General features: G+C 43.6%; 1 protein-coding gene across 1 annotated transcript in view; it reads right to left on the bottom strand.

Annotated features, from left to right (window-relative positions):
* Window positions 1–13878: 13878 nt before the first annotated feature.
* Window positions 13879–19730, bottom strand: part of LOC126156453 (uncharacterized) — a 283948-nt gene continuing 278096 nt past the window's right edge. Inside the window, exon 4 of the mRNA XM_049916311.1 lies at window positions 13879–14204. Within this exon, the coding sequence (XP_049772268.1) occupies window positions 13879–14204 (326 nt within the window). The remainder of the gene's footprint in view (window positions 14205–19730) is intronic.

The raw sequence follows: 19730 nt of genomic DNA, 5'->3' as shown, positions 1-19730 counted from the left end.
CCATCTCACTTGACTGCATGTAAGAAAAGCTATTACCATTACATTAATGTTGAGAATTTCGGACTAATTACGTTGAACTGTACCACTACATTTGTACTACTAACAGAACCAAGTCGATCATTTGTTAAAATCAGTGGTTGACATCGGCTATAAATAAAAAAGATGGTAACTGAGGGTTCCACTTGGCATAGTGCATAATGAAAGAAACAGCTGTTCCCGTCACGTGACAGATGTTGGTTTCAAATTTTAACTCAGTGGAGACAGGGGTGTGCCCAATCCATATGTATTTACAGTATGTTCTAAGATTTAACCCGGACCACCTCAGTCTGAATTTGATGTGCTCCAATGTACTAACGTCCCTTCATCGTAATTATCCGCTAAATTATAATTCGACGGCATGTGAAGAAATTGCTTACCTCAACTATCTTTCATAGCTCTTTCGAAATCAGTACAAAGAGCCAAGTAAAGAATAAAAATTCAGATGGGTGTCGGCCTTCCGGCTCCGTAGCGTAGCGGTAACGTTACCGCCAACCACGCAGGGAGCCCGTGTTCGAGTCCCGGCAGGTGACTGGATATTGTGTGTCCTTCATCATCTTTTCATCATCATCATTGACTCGGAATTCGCTGCTGTGGCGTCACCTAAAGAGGACTTGCAACGTAGCAGCCGAACTCCTCCGCATGGGGCCTCCCGGCCAACAATGCCATACGATCATTTCATTTCATTATTCTAGGGCCTGGCAGCGGTGCAGAGTAGCATGTGATGGTTTTTGTCATTAGTACTGTGGCAGCAAGACACGAAAGAGTCATGTGCATTGCTTTGTTTTCACACATTATCACTGCTCATGTAGTTTTACACAATTTGTTGACGCCAGTAGATAGTTTTCCAGGATTTGTTGCTATGGATATCAAATAATTTCATGTTTGGTCGTCGCCAAGTAATCGTACAGTATCCAGAATAAAATTATCACTGTGGAACAGAGTATGCGCTGATATGAAAATTCCTGGTTCAAATGGCTCTGAGCACTATGGGACTCAACTGCTGAGGTCATTAGTCCCCGAGAACTTAGAACTAGTTAAATCTAACTAACCTAAGGACATCACAAACATCCATGCCCGAGGCAGGATTCGAACCTGCGACCGTAGCGGTCTTGCGTTTCCAGTCTGCAGCGCCTTTAACCGCACGGCCACTTCGGCCGGCTGAAAATTCCTGCCAGATTAAAACTATATGGCGGACCGAGACTCGTACTCGTGGTCTTTGACTTCCACAGACAAGTGCGCTATCGACTGAGCTACCCAAGAACGATTAACGGCATCTCCTTACTTCCGGCATTATCACATCTCTTACGTTCCAAACTTAACGGAAGTTCTCTTGTGAAACTTGGAGGGCCAGCACTCCTGAAAGAGAGAATATAAGATTTCATTCTGAAAACATCCCGCATGCTGTGGCTAAACCGCAAAATCCTTTCTTCCAGGAGTGTTAGTCCTGCAAGTTTCGGCAAAAGAGCTTCCGTGTTTGAAAGGTAGGAGGTGAGGTACTGCCTTAGTAAATCTGTGAGAAGAGCACCCAGTCGTGCTTGGGTAGCTCAGTCGGTTGAGCACTTGCTCCTGAAATGCGAGAGTTCCGATTCCGAGTCTACATAGTTTCAATCTGCCGTAGAGTTTCATTCGTGTAGTATGGTTGTGCCCTAAGGTCTGGTTAGTCTTTACAGTCTGAAGATGTTTGTATGTTCCAGATGCTACTAACACCTCTCATACTTACGTTTGGCTACATCAGGAGAGGAATACTTGGTAGTAAAAACACACACACAGTAAATGAACAAAGAAAATTGCCAATATTTTTATTGTCAGCACAGTTAGCTTGTTTACAATATCACGCAGTACATACGTAACAAGATGTTCGGCGCCGTGCTGTGAGCGGTGCCGGGTATAATGTTACAGGAAGAGTCACTCTCTAAATTTGCCTACGCTGGCAGCACAACTAGCCTTACTTTGGAAAAAAAGTAAGAGCCGACTTATATCCCCTACAACTTTGTACGGATGTGTTGTTGCGGAGCATGAGACTATAATTAAGGGAAAAACTGGGCGGAAGCTGGAAGCTGCGCTTGTTCAGCCACGTTACGTTATCTGGAGGGGGAAGGAGAGCATTCCGCCGGCTTTTGGTTGCGAAACTAGGGCTGGCTGGACGATGACGTCACAGGCCCTCTCGCTGCGGCGGCCAAAGCTGCTGCGTTGCTGTACGCAGCTCCTGGACAGTTCCCTAAGCTCAGGAGCTGCGCCTGCGCGGGAAGATGGAGAGGGAGCCATCGTTAGCCTTGGTCTTCTCCCCGGAAACCAGCACAAGTGCTGACATCGCGGCGCGCAGTCTTTCGTGTATCGACGTGAGTGCATTCGGAATGACTTCTTCAAAAACTACGCAAAGAAGTCGGTGCAGATTCGAAATTGTATTTAAACTTGGTAAAATAGTGTTTATTCTTATACAGTGCCGTTTCTAATTACCCTCGGATATATTTGATATGATGCCAAATAAGATAATTATCTTACAGTACTTCCTAGAAAGAATCGTTGTTTTTGCACTTCGTACGCGTTCTGGTTGAAGCCGGTGACGAAGGTCTCATTACTTTAAGAATAAGGAGTAGAAATGTGTACCTAATAGTCATATTTACTAAGCAAAGACTTGTGTATTCAGACTGCTGGGACAAACGTAAGGAAAATCCCTGTAAAGGAAGTTGAGCTGTAAACAATGTGAAATATGTGAAACAGTGAATCAACGACATTTACTTTCACTGTAGTGTAAATATAGATGAGAAATCTAAGTTGGAAGAATAGTAGTAGATGTCCTCATGTCATGCTTGTGCTATGAACTGAGTTGCTACTTAGCGATTGTTGGACACACGGTGTTCTAAAGAGTTGTACTTGTTCGATTGCTGTTCGTGACTCACAAAATTTTTCTTTTTTAAAAGTGTAACTGACTTAATATAGAGTCTGAGGCACGACTGGAACTCTTAGCGGAAAAAAAATTCTGTTGAAATGTGGAAATACGAGAACATAATAATAGTAGATACATCGATACTTTAGAACTGATATTAACAAGAATGAAGTACACAATACACAGTTAATTGCATCAGGGACAGTTTTAAAGCACCTGAATATGAAGCATGAGGTCCACGAACAATATTCTGGAAGACTGCTGCCATCTGTCGCTATCTCAAAAGAAAAACTGCTACTGTTACCCTCCTTCAGTCCCCATAATTGTCTGCACGACGAGCTCGTTATCAGAAAGTCAACCGTCCATCGTATATTTAAGAGAGTTTATTGGAAAATTTATACTCCAACATAACTTGATACTGACAACAGAGCTGAGTTTCGTCAGTGGTATCAAGAAAACTGTGCGGGTAGTACGAAATTTCCAAACAAAACAAACTGGATCGACGAAGCCATATTTAAATTAAAGGAACTGAACAACGTTGCAGTGTGGTGCCGTATAATAGCGATGGGTTGTTTTGGAACATTCTTTTTCACAGCTATGTCTGTGGTTCTCTCTGACTCTCAGAGCCTGTCGCTTGAGTAATTTGTGAAATCTTTTGTGTTGGAAAGATTTTCTTCCATCAACCTAGAGCATCTAGTCGCTACCTTCGTGAGGTAATTGCCTATCTTGGTGTCGGAGAGAGGACTGTAGGCAGGGAATATGTTGAATTCTCGTCGTGTTTACCGAAACTCACATACATGATCATTTTCTATGGTAATATTTCAAAGCTAAGGTTTATGCCATCAAAGGAGCGATAAATCTACTAGTTTCAAACGACATGTCTCATACAAATTATGAATTCACTACTCGGCCTTATCAGCTCTGTCTGACACAATGATGGTTATCAGTTTAACATTTGTCGAAGAACTAAGTGAAACAGACATGTTTTCTTTGAATAGATAATTCACTTTCCGCCTACGTTAACGAACAGTGCGTTTGATACCACTTAAACTATGAATTCGTCGTTTTCTGGAGGAACACCGTGTGTAACTGAAATTGTTCATCCTGTATGACTAGTGTATAATTAATGCTCAGAATGCAGCCGGCGGTAGTAATTATGCCGTTCTATTAGTACAAAAAAATGGGTATCATTTAACCTCCGTGCAAGAGCAGAATGAAATAATCGTTGACGCTCGACATTACAAGAAAATATCACAAAGAGTAAATGTTACCTTGATCCTTACGTGAAATGAGAAGAAGTGAAAGATACATTTTAACTGTAGTCTTGGAATCGTACGAAACAGTAATTTGCTTGTGTATGCAAGTCTAAAGACTTTTCAGATAATGCTGAAGACCTTACTGCAGAACAGAGATAGGACTGCATCGGTCAACTTCGGCTTTGTCATTTCGACCATGCCGTAAAGCCACTGGGAGACAGAAGTAAGCTGTTTCCACACGTAATCACTGGCATATTGCTCTGCGAATCTGTGACTATACGTATAAAACCACTCAGGTTATTGTTAACTTCCTCAAACTCAGATTTAAAACCCTAGAACGGTCATTTTTCCATACAACTGAATATTTTGTAATAACTGCGTTGTCGTATTTTAAGCAATGGTACCATGGTTGTCTGAAATACAGTGCGTGGGGGCTTCCTGCTTGGAAGAGTAGTGTATTGCTTCACCAGTTTAAGTCCGGAAGCGGGGAACAAAGATCGTAATTTATATGTAATACTTTGAACATCAGTTGGAGGCTATGCATTTAACTGAGGATATTGCTAAATTATGTGACTTCACACATAAATATGTTTGTAAAGGCTGTGCTCTGTTTGTGAAATTGCTTTGTAATCAGTCACTAGGTTTTATTCTTTTACTTACGTCACGTTTCGAAGGATTAGTTCCGTCTGCAGAAAATTTAAAATTTTAGCAGTTCAGCAGCTCAGGTGTACAACGTCGTTAATATTAATCACCTAAAATACTGATCACTTTGAATTTGAAAATAACGTATCTCGCAGTTCATATGCAGCGCTCTCCAGGATAAATACAGAGAGCGGAGAAACAAATTTCGAAGATGATGAAGTACATCAAAACAACTACTTTAGATAAAGTGCTAAATAAAAATGCTTAGTTACTTCCGGAAGTTTGAATTTCTAGGATATTGGTAGCAGTATCTGATCGCCAGATTTGATACCAGTGAATTATTTGCTGAAAGGCAGTTGAAGAATTTATTTCAAAGAAGTGGGGTCAGTCGAAAATATCATAGTTCTCCCTTTATCGGCATTACAAACTGGCAGCCGTTAAGATCTTTGTGGTAGAAAGGTTAAGCTATTAATGTTATAACAATTTCAGTAATAAATAGTCCTCCAAAAGTAGTGCCCCCTAGCGTTAGTTCATTTTTCTTTACACCTTTGACATTTAAGTCGCAAGAGAAAAATACTGGGTTTCCGAACCCTACTTTCTCATCTGAAGTAACTTGTTTTAATGCACTTTATTGTATCTTGAGGTCTGTGAAAGGTCTTCCGCACCTCTGCACACAGCACAAGTGGAATAAAGCTACAGAAATTCTAACGGCATTGCGTTCCTGAGAACTGCGTCGGCCATTTAAAACCAAATGACTGATTAAAGAGTCCTATTGTTTACTTTAAGGCTGCAAGAATGCTTCAGCCGTTCGAAATAGTTTCCGCAGCGGTATTGGCCGAATAGCAACCGCATACAATGGAAACAGATATACTATTGCTTTTCTTTTACCCGATTCTTTGGTAATATTTCAGCACAGAATTTTCCTCCGACGCTGTCTTAAAAACTGGTGATGAAATTAACAGATTAATAGCGAACTGTTAGGTCAAATAATTATTACCGATTGCGATACAAAGAATCGAACTGTTCATTGCACATTAAAGCCGAAAAAGTTGAGCCAATACTCTGGTGATGACAGCCGGTGTTCCCCCTCTGAGCTACCCGGGAATTCGCAACTCACATTCAATTTCAAGCAATGCTTTTCCTCTAACATCAATCATTTTCTTGCATCTGGTTGCTCTGGTGCAATGGAAAAACTTATGGTGTGACAGCTAAAAATTTAAATATGACATCCTATGAAGTTTCCCGTGAAGTAATCATATTAAACACCCTTATGAGTGAAAAGAGAAAACTAAGGTCCTATTTCTTTTACGTCTCTCGTTCCTGACGCGACTCTTTGAAATCCAATAGTTGGAAGTAACTATCTTCTCTATTTGTTTATTTTTATATGACCGTTCGCACGATAATAACTAAAATTATAGTTATGGGAAAGTTGTTGAAGAGAAAATCAATATTTCATTCCCCCAGCGGCCACAGTGGTAAAATAAGAGAATTGCGAACTGCATTGAAATGAGAACTAGTAGAAGTTAAGAACTTCGTTAAGCTATTGAGTACTTGTTTCTACTTTCGTTGATCAAAAATTTAGGGAAAAGGCCGTAAAATATACTCTAAGAACTACTGAAATTCTAGTTAGATAATATATAAATTCCGAAGAACTGACGTGACTACATTGGGAGTCCAATACCTCCGCCCGTCTACGAAGACTAAATGCGGCGTAATATGTTGTATAGAGGATCACCGAGTCGGCCAACTTTTGACAGTTGACAATACAGTACATCGATCGTGAGACGCTATCAATGACCGACAAAAATGTGGAGACGACAGAGAAGAGAAAAATGGATTCACTTCGTAAGCTTTCTGTCTTTTTATGTGACAGTGCTTCTCAATCAGAGATGTAAATCACTATAACGAAATATTGCCCTCAACCATTTAAAGCTTTTGAAGTCATAACGAACTCCCAAGCATCTACCACATTTTTTTTTTACTTCAACCATTTCTGAGTCACTGATGAAAACACTTCAGGGAGACTTGGAGCTTACAAATATTGGAGCAGAGCAGAACTGTTCCACGTCCGACATTTTGAAATGGAATGTAAGCGAGCGACGGTGAACATCAGTTACCTGTAGTTGTGGAAATAATACGACTCACGCCGACAATGGAGTCATGAAACCTACCTTTTCGAGTCATACAAGTATGATAAATTACTAAAATACTATGTTTCACAATAGATGAAGAAAGTATACTGGGCTCTCTCCCACATGCAACATGGAGTCCTAACATATTATAAGCGGTCCGAGATACTGAAACAAGGTTTTCGGCTAATGATAGTGTGTAAAAGTGTGAGTGTTTGTTGGATAGTTAATTTTCGTAACCTTAATATCTACCAAAATGTTGGAACAACTAAGATCTTTTCCAAATGAAAGGAATTACATTTTTAACAGCATTCTATAACTCGTGTCAAACTCCTTTATGAAATATATCGTTAAAATAGTTGGAAGATGTGCTTAGCGAGAGAGATATAACTATCGCTGAACAAATAAGTCTGAGCCTTTCTAGTTGGTGCATACATGAGACTACGCCAGAAGAAATCACCCTTCGTTTCACAAATTCCGTGACCATTTCTGCGAAAAGAGCCGCAGCGAAAACTGATATCTGCTAAGTCAACGTACTCCTATTCTGAAAAAGTCACTGTTACAGCGTCTGCAGATTTAGAACAGGCTTTTTACAACGTTGACTGCAATACCCTGTTTGAAATTCTGAAGTTATCAGCGATATAATAAAGACAGCGAAAAAGTTATATACAGATTGTACACAAACCAGACAACAGTTATAAGACATGGAAGAATGGCAGTGGTTGAGAACGAAGTGGGACAGGATCTCAGCTCATCCCATTTTATTCAATCCGTACTTTTTTAAATGGAATGAGGAGATATTTAGGGTAAAGCGGGTTAAAGTTCAGAAGGAAGAAAAAAGCTTTTCGGTTCATCGATGATCTTGTAATATTGTCAGAGGAGGCAAATAAGTTGAAAAACCAACTGAGCGGAATGGATAGTGCCTTGAAAAAAAAATGGTTCAAATGGCTCTGAGCACTATGGGACTCAACTGCTGAGGTCATTAGTCCCCTAGAACTTAGAACTAGTTAAACCTAACTAACCTAAGGACATCACAAACATCCATGCCCGAGGCAGGATTCGAACCTGCGACCGTAGCGGTCTTGCGGTTCCAGACTGCAGCGCCTTTAACCGCACGGCCACTTCGGCCGGCGATAGTGCCTTGAAAAGAAACAATAAGATAGACATTAAGAAAGGTAAAATAAGGATATGGAGTGTAGTCGAAGTAAGTCAGATGATACAGGGAGAATCAAATTGGGAAATGAATGCTGCAAGTAGTGGACGAATTTTGCTAGTTGGGCAACAAAATAACGGACTATGACCGAAGTAAAGAGCATGTGAGATACAGATTGGAAATATCAAGACATTCTTTCCTAAAAAAGAGAAATGTTAAACGTATTTGAGTGTAAGGAAGGATTTTCTGGGGCGAAGCCTTACATGGTAATGAACCGTCAATGATAAACAGAGCCGGCAAGATGAGAATCGAGTGTTTTGCGATCTGTGGTGCTGCGGAAGAATGCTGAACATTAAATGGGTAAACCAAATAACTAAAGAAGAGGTACTGAATGGATTTCGAGAACAAAGAGCCTTATGGCACAAGTTGAGTAAAATAAAAGACAAGTTGATAGGACACATCCTTACGCATCCAGAAACAGTTACCAGGTAATTAAGGTAATGGTGGGTAATGCGTGTTGTTGAGGGTGCCCAAGACTTGTATACAGTAAGCAGATTCGAATGGCTGTAGGTTGCAGTTATTTAAGCAGAGATGAAGGGAGTTTAAAATCTTCTGGGATGTTAAGCCCCGTCATATTTCTTCCAAACGATGGACGTTTCAACCTCTCTGCTGGGATTTTCCTCAGGACCTTGTGGTGTCCATTGCTGATTGTTGACTGTTGATTGTTTGTCAACAGTGGACACCACGAATCCGGAAGAATATCCCGAAGAGAAGTCGAAAGGTCGCTCTTATAGAAGAAATGTGATGAGGCTTAACATCCTAGAAGAGGCTATCTTCAGTGACAACGGCCACGAAAGCCTGTCGACTTACATGAAGAGACTTGGGTAGGACAGACGAGAGCTGCATTAAACTTTCTTCAGACTGAAGACTACAATAACAGGCCCCTCTTTTCACTAACCGCACAAATCCATTACAAAAACAATACGTTTCAGCCACAGTTGATTCCATCTCTCGGCAGATACAAAAGTTACAAATTTTGCTTGTAGAGAAAAACACTTGCGGTTTCGGTAAGCGAAAACCATGTTTCTGTGTCTTGAATATCGTGTGGAATAATAGAGGTCGCAGTCCGCGTTGTACATCCTGTGCCATTGATATCCAGTACCTGACACTTCCTCAATAATTCCTCCAGAGCCCTTTGGCTTCAAACGACTTTGAGTCAAACATGTGTAGAAGGACATGGATGGTGGTGTTTGAAACATCGTTGTTTTTAGAGGTATGATTACAACAACAATCTTTTCTCACTTGTGAAACATGTCCACCGTACAAATTATAAAATATTTAGAATGTGTTTTTCATAAGGTATTGCGTAAAAAAAATCCTCCGATACATGGAGAGACGAAAATAAGTAGAAGGCACTTCGATATTTTGGTTATGGCAGAGGCACTGTGACTTTTAAATTTAGGACATAATTAAAATTAATTCTTCGATTAAAACGTCCACCGTGTTTTTGAAAATCTGTGACATGGCATATACTTAACCATATTTTCTCACTATGCGAAGCTGTGCCCGAAGAATTCGTTGTTCCATTTCATATGTATTTTTAGGAACTAACCCTTTTTGTACTTTCCTGTTCAGGTGAGCGAAGATTGTAGTGATTTTTACACACTGCGCAGTGTGCTTAACTTGAAACACGGACTATGTCAGTGGGTGTACGCTTAAGGCTCTTCAGCCCGAAACTTGTACTGCTATAGCCAGTCGGAGCGGACTGTGCCTGGAAGAATAACATTACATTTCGCCGCTACTTGAAGTGTAACGTGACGAAGCTGTTATTTTTCTTATTTTTTTGTTCTACTGCTTGGGGAGAGAATAATGCGTACTATTAAAAGAACAGGTAACGCGTTTGAGGTATTTTCGCTGCTGAATGGTCAGAGAGCAGAGGTTTGTTGACATATAATGTTGTGGCTGTTGGAGTGGGCAACACAGGTAGACTGTTTCAAAGCTTTGTAACGGCGGGTAAAATATCAGTGTGGTGGCTGTGTGACTTGCTTGATGGATAGAATTCGAAATACGTTGATCGATAGTGAATGCTTTCCACTCCCTACCTACTTCAGGTAGGGGACAACGGAGTATTTAATTCGTCTTACATGCAGATAAACAAACTGATCTAAAATTCAATCTCACGCAACATCTCAGGAATTGAGTTTTGTTTTTGTAGATGCAGACAAACTAAATACAACGTTGTTTGCTAAGTAACGTTTTCAGCCACCGGGAAACAGTTTGTACTGATTCATATCAGTCGATTTGCTTCGGCTCAACAACTCAGTTCAGCAACCTCACTGAGAATCGACTTAGAGCGCACGTATAATCTCTGGCAGCCATTTGTCAAAGCCCGCCTAATTTGACGTTAGTCTCAGTCTTAAATTACCAAGAAAACAACAGTTCTGCTAGCAGTAGTGATCCTAGCGTGCCATATGGACCTCTGCAGTAGATCCTTGCTGTATCTACCGTTCTCGGCAAATGAGTGCCACCCACACTTTCGTGTTTCTCTGGCCGCTCGTATGGTGCAACTACCACTGATAATTATTCATCAGAAGAGTTGTGGTTAGTGCTCCAGCTCTAGTTTTGATCCACACCACAAAATAACACAGTGCTATAGTTTTGCCTGGCGCAAACAGTTCTCTCGGCTGCGCTCAACATAAGTCATCGGCGGTGGTACGTATTATGCGCAGTGCACCGAGTGTGACTCTCTGCAGCGAATGTCTCAGCAGTTTGAGATCTGAGACACGTCGTTCGTATCTCTTTTCCACAAAAAGTGGAGAGTCGATTTGTACCGGCTCAGAAGGCACCAGTTCCCTGTCTGATAAAAATTACTTGTTAGCTGACGCTTCGCATCTTGCAACCAATGCGTCCAGTCGAAGCACTCTGCGTCATGCGACACTTGTACTCCTTTGCCAGTGCGTGGCGAAGAGGCGCCAGTCGAGCTCGAGTACTACACAGCAGCCGGAGTGCCACGTCCCGACCGCTGTCGGCTTGTCCATCGCCTACCGCAGCGGCCAGTAAATTCGTTCCCCGCCACTAGCTGGTTGCTCTTCCAGGCGAGGGGCAGCTGACAAGCTGCCTTGGCAACGCCGTGGTGCCACGTCACAGGCGGCATCGACACTTACTAAAATATTCTGGGCTACGATGCTATGATCGGGTGAATTTCTTTGAAAAACCCAACGTTTCGACCCCTTCTGTGCAGGACTTCACAGAGGAGGACGGGATGGAAAGCATACGCCGCTTCTATGAAGGTTCGGTGCACACCGTGGCTCGCTGCTGACTGAAGTTAAATATTTCGTTTCCGCGCGCTCCTGAACAGAGGTGTGACGTCATATGTTTTTGAAAACTCGACCGCAATTTGCAGTTGGCAACTCTGTCGTCACATGGTAGACTAGCACATCTACGTCACCAGAATCCAGGTGGCGCTCAATTTCACACGCTCCTCCTTCCAATTAAAATTATTATCGTGTTTAATAATCTCGACAACCGCGCCGTTATCAGCCGAGCGGTCTGAGGCGCTGCCGTCCTGGACTGTGCGGCTGGTCCCGGCGGAGGCTCCAGTCCTCCCTCGGGCATGGGTGTGTGTGTGTGTTTGTCCTTAGGATAATTTAGGTTAAGTAATGTGTAAGCTTAGGGACTGATGACCTTAGCAGTTAAGTCCCATAAGACTTCATACACATTAGAACATTTTGAACAATAATTTCGACAGAGAGTGATAGAGGTTATCGAACAATATATACAAGAATTCGAACGTCCAGTTTTATATCTTCCTTCTTCCGACTAAAATTATCGTCTCGATGTCGGCAATGGTGTTCATTAAACTCGACAGTGATTTTACTCGGAAGGACGAGGGTGTGAAACTGAATACTGTCTGGAGTCTGGTGGCGAATAAGATCTATACCAATCTTCTACAGTGGGGCCACAGCAGTAGCGGATGACGCCGGCAGCGGGGAACGACTATTTTCGCTCGAGTTTTAAAAACATATGACGTCTCACTTCGACGGGGGAGCTCGCGGAAACGAAGTATTACTTACAAGGAGACGGCACGAGCGTGGAGTCGGGGATTTGTCCGAAATTTTGTGTGGTGAAAGAGGACCTCTAACATCTCACGTGGTTAAAATATTAGGAAAAACCTGGGAAAAATCGATCCAAAGTTTCTTAGATGCCTTATGAGTATAAAATGTTAGTCCATTGCCGAGCCGCCGTCTGGCCTAGACGTTTTTGCCGGCACGGTAGCTCAGCGTGTTCGGTCAGAGGGTTAGCTGCCCTCTGTAATAAAAAACTGAGTTAATCAACCAATAACGAAATTAAAACGGATGTCTTACGACGTCCGCCCCGAGCAGATGCAACGAATAAAATCGAACAAAATGAGATTTTTAAAAAAATGTTTGGGGCTCGGACTCTTACCCCAGAGGTCTCGGGTTCTATTCCTCCTCTGGCACCTTTCTTTTTTCTTCTGTTTCATTTACTTTTGTTATTCCACCAATTATTCAGAAAGTTTCCCAAACCTACATTATCTTTAACAAATTAGTTACATTACTGAATAAAAATTATTTTCTTTTTGTCCAACAACACAATTCATGGCGGTGGGTTTTCCATTTTTCATTGTAAAGTATATAAGGAGAATCATTGGGTTTTTAATCAGGATAACAAATTCGACTGGGAAACATTCAATTTTTATACATGTAATAATTATAAACAAGAACCGCAGTGGTAATTATCGTAAAAACAAGCAAAGCAATAATTTTTGCGACATCTTACGCAACATATAAAAGCGGAAGTTTTACAATCACAGGGCGTTTGCAATAAATCTGTACAAAAATATGCCCCATTAACATTTACCAAAATGTTTTGAGTTTCTGATAATTTTGAGGCAAACCAGGCATATTGAATCATGTCTCGGAATATTGGTGACGATAACTGATGGTGAATTATATAATGAATTTTTATACAGTCTTCCCGGAAATTAATTTCACGATTCTGCTGTAACAATGCGCTGCAATTTTGCAAGCAACAGAAGAAAAAAAAAGTGCCAGCGGAGGAATCGAACCCGAGACCTGTGGCGCAAGTGTCCGACCGCTAACCATGTAGGTCAGCCGGCGGCTCGTCAATGGACTAACATTTATACTCATAAGGCACCTAAGAAACTTTGGATCGATTTTTCTCGGGATTTTCCGAGTAGTGCGTCCTAATATTTTAACCACGTGAGGTGTTAGGGGTCCTCTTTCACCACACAAAATTTCGGAAAAATCCCGGACCCCACGGTCGTGCCGTCTCCTTGTTAAGTCAGTGGTGAGCCGGGCTGTGAAACGGAACTTGATAGAAGCTAGAAGCTCCGTAACGGGAGACAAAAACTTGGGTTTCTGCAAGAAATCTATCCGAACACGACACGATAGCTCGAAATAGTTTAGTAAGTGCTCGGATGTATACATTGTACAGTTGGTCGGCAACTAACAAGTAATTTTTATCGGAGTATAATTATTGCTTGTCGGCGAGGTGGCAGACATATTATTTTCTGTCCACTGTAGTGCAGGTATTGACGTCGATCACTCGCAAACGCCTTCGGGTTCGCGAACTGTCCGTGCAGTGTTTCGTCGTCGTGTGGTGTCCGTTGTCGGGCAGGGAGCGTCGGGTAAGCAGAGAAGCGGCGGAACGCTGCGGCGAGCCGAGCGGCGGTCAGACGCTGACGGGCGCGCTGACGCTGCGGCGCGGCCTCCCCCCTCCGGCGGGTCGCTATGCGGGCAGCAGCGAGGCGAGCGGGCTGCGGTAGCGCATGATCTTGGACAGCAGCAGCCAGAGCACGGCGGCGACGGCGCACAGCGCCACGCCGCCCCAGCCCAGGTCGACGCTCCAGCCGGGCGCGAAGAGGCGCGCGCGCAGCACGGCCGCGTCCAGGCGCAGCTGGCGCCGCTCCAGCGCCGCGCCGCTCGGCGACACGCCGTCCGTCAGCAGCGACGCCTCGTCCGCGCCCTGGCCCACGCACAGCGAGTCGACGCGCGCCGCGCGCCCCTGCGCCCGCTTGAAGTGCATGATGGTCAGCGTGAACATCGCGAACGTCGCTGCAACAGCACACAGAGTCGCGCGTCACTCTCAGCGGGCCAACTACACTGAAAGCATCGCAACTCGCCCTTTTTTCACACGATATCTTGCGAACCGTGGATGAAAGGTATCAGGCGGATTCCATATTCTGTGACTTCCGGAAAGCGTTTGACTCGGTGCCCCAATGCAGACTCCTAACTAAGGTACGAGCATATGGTATTGGTTCCCAAATATGTGAGTGGCTCGAAGACTTCTTAAGTAATAGAACCCAGTACGTGTTGAGTGTTCATCGGAGGTGAGGGTATCTTCTGGAGTGCTCCAGGGAAGTGTTGTAGGTCCGCTGTTGTTTTCTATCTACATAAATGATCTTTTGGATAGGGTGGATAGAAATGATGCTGTGGTGTACGGGAAGGTGTCGTCGTTGAGTGACTGTAGGAGGATACGAGATGACTTGGACAGGTTTTGTGATTGGTGTAAAGAATGGCAGCTAACTCTAAATATAGATAAATGTAAATTAATGCAGATGAATAGGAAAAAGAATCCCGTAATGTTTGTGTTGTGTATATAGTTCCGCGTAATCAGCGCGTACACAACTTTCCCACTAGATCGCGCCCCGCTAAGCACAACAGCGCTCGTCCGTCTCCGCACTACGAGATGGCGCTGCCATAGAGACGGACCGAATTCTGCTTCCGACAATCCTCATATTAATATGTAACGCAGCCAATGAGATTGCTGCTAACGTAGAACCTTTTATCCTCGCGGATCACTCTCGCACAGGATACGTGAATGTGCGAGGTATTATAACGAGTGTATAGACCTCCAGTTAGTCAGTCTGCATTTGTCTCACCAGTCTGTATGAGTTCTACATTTGTCTGTACCAGTCTATAGTCAAGTTTCAGTCTGCGCCCAATAAGATTACCATATTCCTGTACATAGCCATGAAGATAAATGTATTGACACTTTTGTCAAGTATCAGAGATATATGTGAGAATAAGATTAACGGACCAATACCAAAGGAACTTCAGATTGTCAGTTGTAAATAGCATCCAGAACCAACTTAAGTAATTTTTATGCTTGTTATTATTTTAATAAATGTGTGTGAAAATTAATCAAGTTCTGTTTAAACTTGGTCACCGTCAATCTGCTACTCTAACCGTGCAAGTGGCATTTCTATCGTCTGACCAAACGGCAGAAGATAAACACGCCACGATAAGACCACGAGACACATTGCTGACACTCGCCTACTACGTTAGGGCGACAAGTCAAATAATCTGATGGTGTGTGTACCGAAGGTCTTACAGTACGCACACCACAGTTTGAATACTCCATTAGTAGTGTAGCGCTTGACACAGTCACGTCGATTAAATATTTGGGCGTAACATTGCAGAGCGACATGAAGTGGGGCAAGCATGTAACGGCAGTGGTGGGGAAGGCGCATAGTCGTCTTCGGTTCATTGGTAGAATTTTGGGAAGATGTGGTTCATCTGTAAAGGAGACCGCTTATAAAACACTAATACGACCTATTCTTGAGTACTGCTCGAGCGTTGGGGATCCCTATCAGGTCGGATTGAGGGAGGACATAGAAGCAATTCAGAGGCGGGCTGCTAGATTTGTTATTGGTAGGATTTATCATCACGCGAGTGATACGGAAATGCTTCAGGAACTCGGGTGGGAGTCTTTGGAGGAAAGGAGGCGTTCTTTTTGCGAATCGCTACTGAGGAAATTTAGAGAACCAGCATTTGAGGTTGACTGCAGTACAATTTTACTGCCGCCGACTTATATTTCGCGGAAATATCACAAAGATAAGATAAGAGAGATTAGGTCTCGTACAGAGGCATATAGGCAGTCATTTTTCCCTCGTTCTGTTTGGGAGTGGAATAGGGAGAGAAGATGCTAGTTGTGGTACGAGGTACCCTCCTCCACGCACCGTATGATGGATTGCGGAGTATGTATGTAGATGTAGATGTAGATGAAAGCTGCAAGCCCATATCTCTCCTAACTGGCCTGAGTAAAATACTGGAATTAATAATCCTTTCACCCCTCCGTCGCCGGCCGTTGTAGCCTTAGAATCCTGCCTCGGGCATGGATGTGTGTGTTGTCCTTAGGTTAGTTAGGTTTAAGTAGTTCTAAGTTCTAGGGGACTGATGACCTCAGATGTTAAGTCCCATAGTGCTCAGAGAGAGAAGATGCTAGATGTGGTACGAGGTACCCTCCGCCACGCACCGTATGGTAGATTGCGGAGTATGTATGTAGATGTAGATGTAGATGTAGATGAAGCCTAATGGATACTGGTACAAGCATGCGTATTCAAATACACAAATATGTAAATAGGCAGAATACGACGCTACGATCCACAAAGCTTATATAAGATAAGTGTCTGGCGTAGTTGTTACATCGGTTACTGCTGCTACAATGGCAGGTTATCAAGATATAAGTGAGTTTGAACGTGTTGTTATAGTCGGCGACGAGCAATGGGACACAGCATCTTCGACGTAATGGGGATTCTCCGGTACGACAATTTCACGAGTGTAGGCCTACCGTCAATATCAGGAATCCTATAAAATGTCAAATCTCCGACATCGCTGCGGCAGGAAAAAGACACTGCAAGAACGGGACCAACGACGACTCAAGAGAATCGTTCCACGTGACAGAAGTGCAACCCTTCCGCAAATTGTTGCAGATTTCAATGCTGGGCCATCAACAAGTGTCAGCGTGCAAAGCATTCTATGAAATGTCATCGATATGGGCTTTCGGAGCCGAAGGCCCACTCGTATACCCTTTATGACTGCACGACACCAAGGTTTACGCCTTGCCTGGACCCGTCAACGCTGACATGTTAATGGTTGGAAACATGTTGCCTGGTCGGACGAGTCTCGTTTCAAATTGTATCGAATGGATGGACGTGTAAGGGTATGGAGACAACCTCATGAATCAAGGGACCCTACATGGCAGCAGGTGAGTGTTCAAGCTGCTGGAGATTCTGTAATGGTGTGGGTCGTGTGTAGTTGAAGTGATATGGGGCCCCTGATACGTTTAGATACGACTCTGACAGGTGACACGTACGTAAGCATCCTGTATGATCACCTGCATCCATTCATATTACTGAGCATTCCGACGGACTTGGGCAATTCCAGGAGGACAATGCGACACCCCACACGTCCAGAACTGCTCCAGAGTGGCTCCAGGAACACACATATGAGTTTAAACACTTCCCCTGGCCACCAGACTCCCCAGACATGAACATTATTGAGCATATCTGGGATGCCTTGCAACGTGCTGTTCGGAAGATCTCCACCCTCTCGTACTCTTACGGATTTATGGGCAGCCCTGCAGGCTTCATGGTGTCAATTCCATCCAGCACTACTTCAGACATTATTCGTATCCATACCACATCCTGCCGGCCGCAGTGGCCGAGTGGTTCTAGGCGCTTCAGTCTGGAACCGCACGACCGCTACGGTTGCAGGTTCGAATCCTGCCTCGGGCATGGATGTGTGTGATGTCCTTAGGTTAGTTAGGTTTAAGTAGTTCTAAGTTCTAGGGGACTGATGACCTCAGATGTTAAGTCACATAGCGCTCAGAGCCATTTGAACCACGCCCTGCTGCGGAATTTCCGCGTGCTCGCAGGGGCCTTACACGATATTAGGCAGGTGTACCTGTTTCTTTGGCTCTTCGGTGTAATTTCACCGACACGAAATGAATACACACTCATGGCCATAATAATTAATATTAGATGGAACATGCAGCAAACGTCAAACTGGCACGGAGTGCATTAAGTGCTTGGGTAGACAAATAATTAGCATTTCAGTGCAAGAGCACAAAGCATAGGGTTGGACAAAAACGTGGAAACACCACGAACATATCACGACGTTTAATGCGGTGTAGGAAAAACACCGGCCTTCAAAACACTTATCCTCGGAATGGATATACAAGGTGTTCCCGTCAGTAAGCACAAAAATTCAACAGGATATGGAGGTTGCTCCGCTGAACAATTTGAGGTAGGGAACCGGTGTCAGAGAAGCCAGCTTAAGGAGATAGTAGGAATAAAATCACACTACTGTTTTCGTATTCTTTTACCTCAACTACAGTGATCTCCAAATACCATCACTGACCCAATGAACGTACCATTTGCTCTGTATCTTACAACATGTGGTGAAACTGACGGTGATCAACCCCAATGCAAGCATGCCTTCGGCGAAAAAGATTCACAGGGAGCTACAATCCTGTATCTAATTCCACCTCCGTATCCACTGCGGTCTCATACCCGAGTGACTTACACACATTGGCTCATTGTGCAAGAATAATATCAGATGCTGATAACCTGCTCTATGAGTTGAGCCATTTACGCAATATATTGAGGGACAGCAGCTATAACGTTCATAAAGTAAATGAAGTGATTTCAAGCAAAAATCATAGTAAGACCACTGACAATGAGCAGGAAAAGACACCTGCTTTCTTGCCGTTCTGTGGCTCCGTGTTGGACAAGGTAATCCGGCTGCTGAAAAGTCACAGGATCAAATCCATCTTCAGGGCTCCGATAAAAATCCGTCACTCACTGAGAACAGTTAAAGACGCAACAGGACTCAGAACAGGTGGGATGTGCAAAATTATCTTGCCAGTGTGGCGAGTCTTACATCGGGCGAACAGTACGTACTGTGGAACAACGCAGGAAGGAGCACAAGATGTTTTATCGCCTAGGCTACCCCGATAAATCCGATTTAGCTGAGCATGCTTTAGAAAAAGGTCACTAGATAAAATTATAAGAAACCTCTGTCGTGGCTCGCACTGACGTCTTCTGGAATTGTGTAATGAAACAAACCATCGAAATAAAGATCACCGGAAACACACTCAATGGAGACAGTGGCCTGCAGCTCATTGTGGGATGGGATCCAGCGACCGTGCAGTTGAAGCGGGCACGTCGAACGCCGAGTCAACGTATGCCCATATATGGTGATGCCACGAACGCCAGTGTCGTCTCAGATGGCAGCTAGTGTATTTGTGGGGCGTACTAACAGGCCACTGGCAGTCATATCACTTGACAACGGGCAACGACTGCTTGGCCGAAAGATGTGTAATTTTAATCACTGGACGCAGATGGAAAACCGAGAACTTTTTATTCAGGTCGTGTATCTTTTCAACGGAATGTTATACTATTCTTCCTGCAAAACAGTGGAAAGTTCAGGTAAAGGTGATAGTGTACAGTGGATAGCGAGCAAACATTCTTCTCTCCAAAGTTGCCACAAAGGCTCAATAATATTGAGATCTGGTGACTGTAGTGGCCAGGGTAGTTGCGACAATGCATCCTCGTGCTCACAAAACCAGTCCCGGACGATGCGAGACGTGCGAACAGGGGCCCTGTCGTCTTGGAACGCAGCATCACCATTCGCGAACAAACATACACTCCTGGAAATTGAAATAAGAACACCGTGAATTCATTGTCCCAGGAAGGGGAAACTTTATTGACACATTCCTGGGGTCAGATACATCACATGATCACACTGACAGAACCACAGGCACATAGACACAGGCAACAGAGCATACACAATGTC

Source organism: Schistocerca cancellata, chromosome 2 (assembly GCF_023864275.1).
Source record: "Schistocerca cancellata isolate TAMUIC-IGC-003103 chromosome 2, iqSchCanc2.1, whole genome shotgun sequence".
Classification (NCBI taxonomy): Eukaryota; Metazoa; Arthropoda; class Insecta; order Orthoptera; family Acrididae; genus Schistocerca; species Schistocerca cancellata.
Note: the sequence above shows the minus strand (reverse complement) of the source record. Positions and strands in the feature narration are given on the sequence as shown.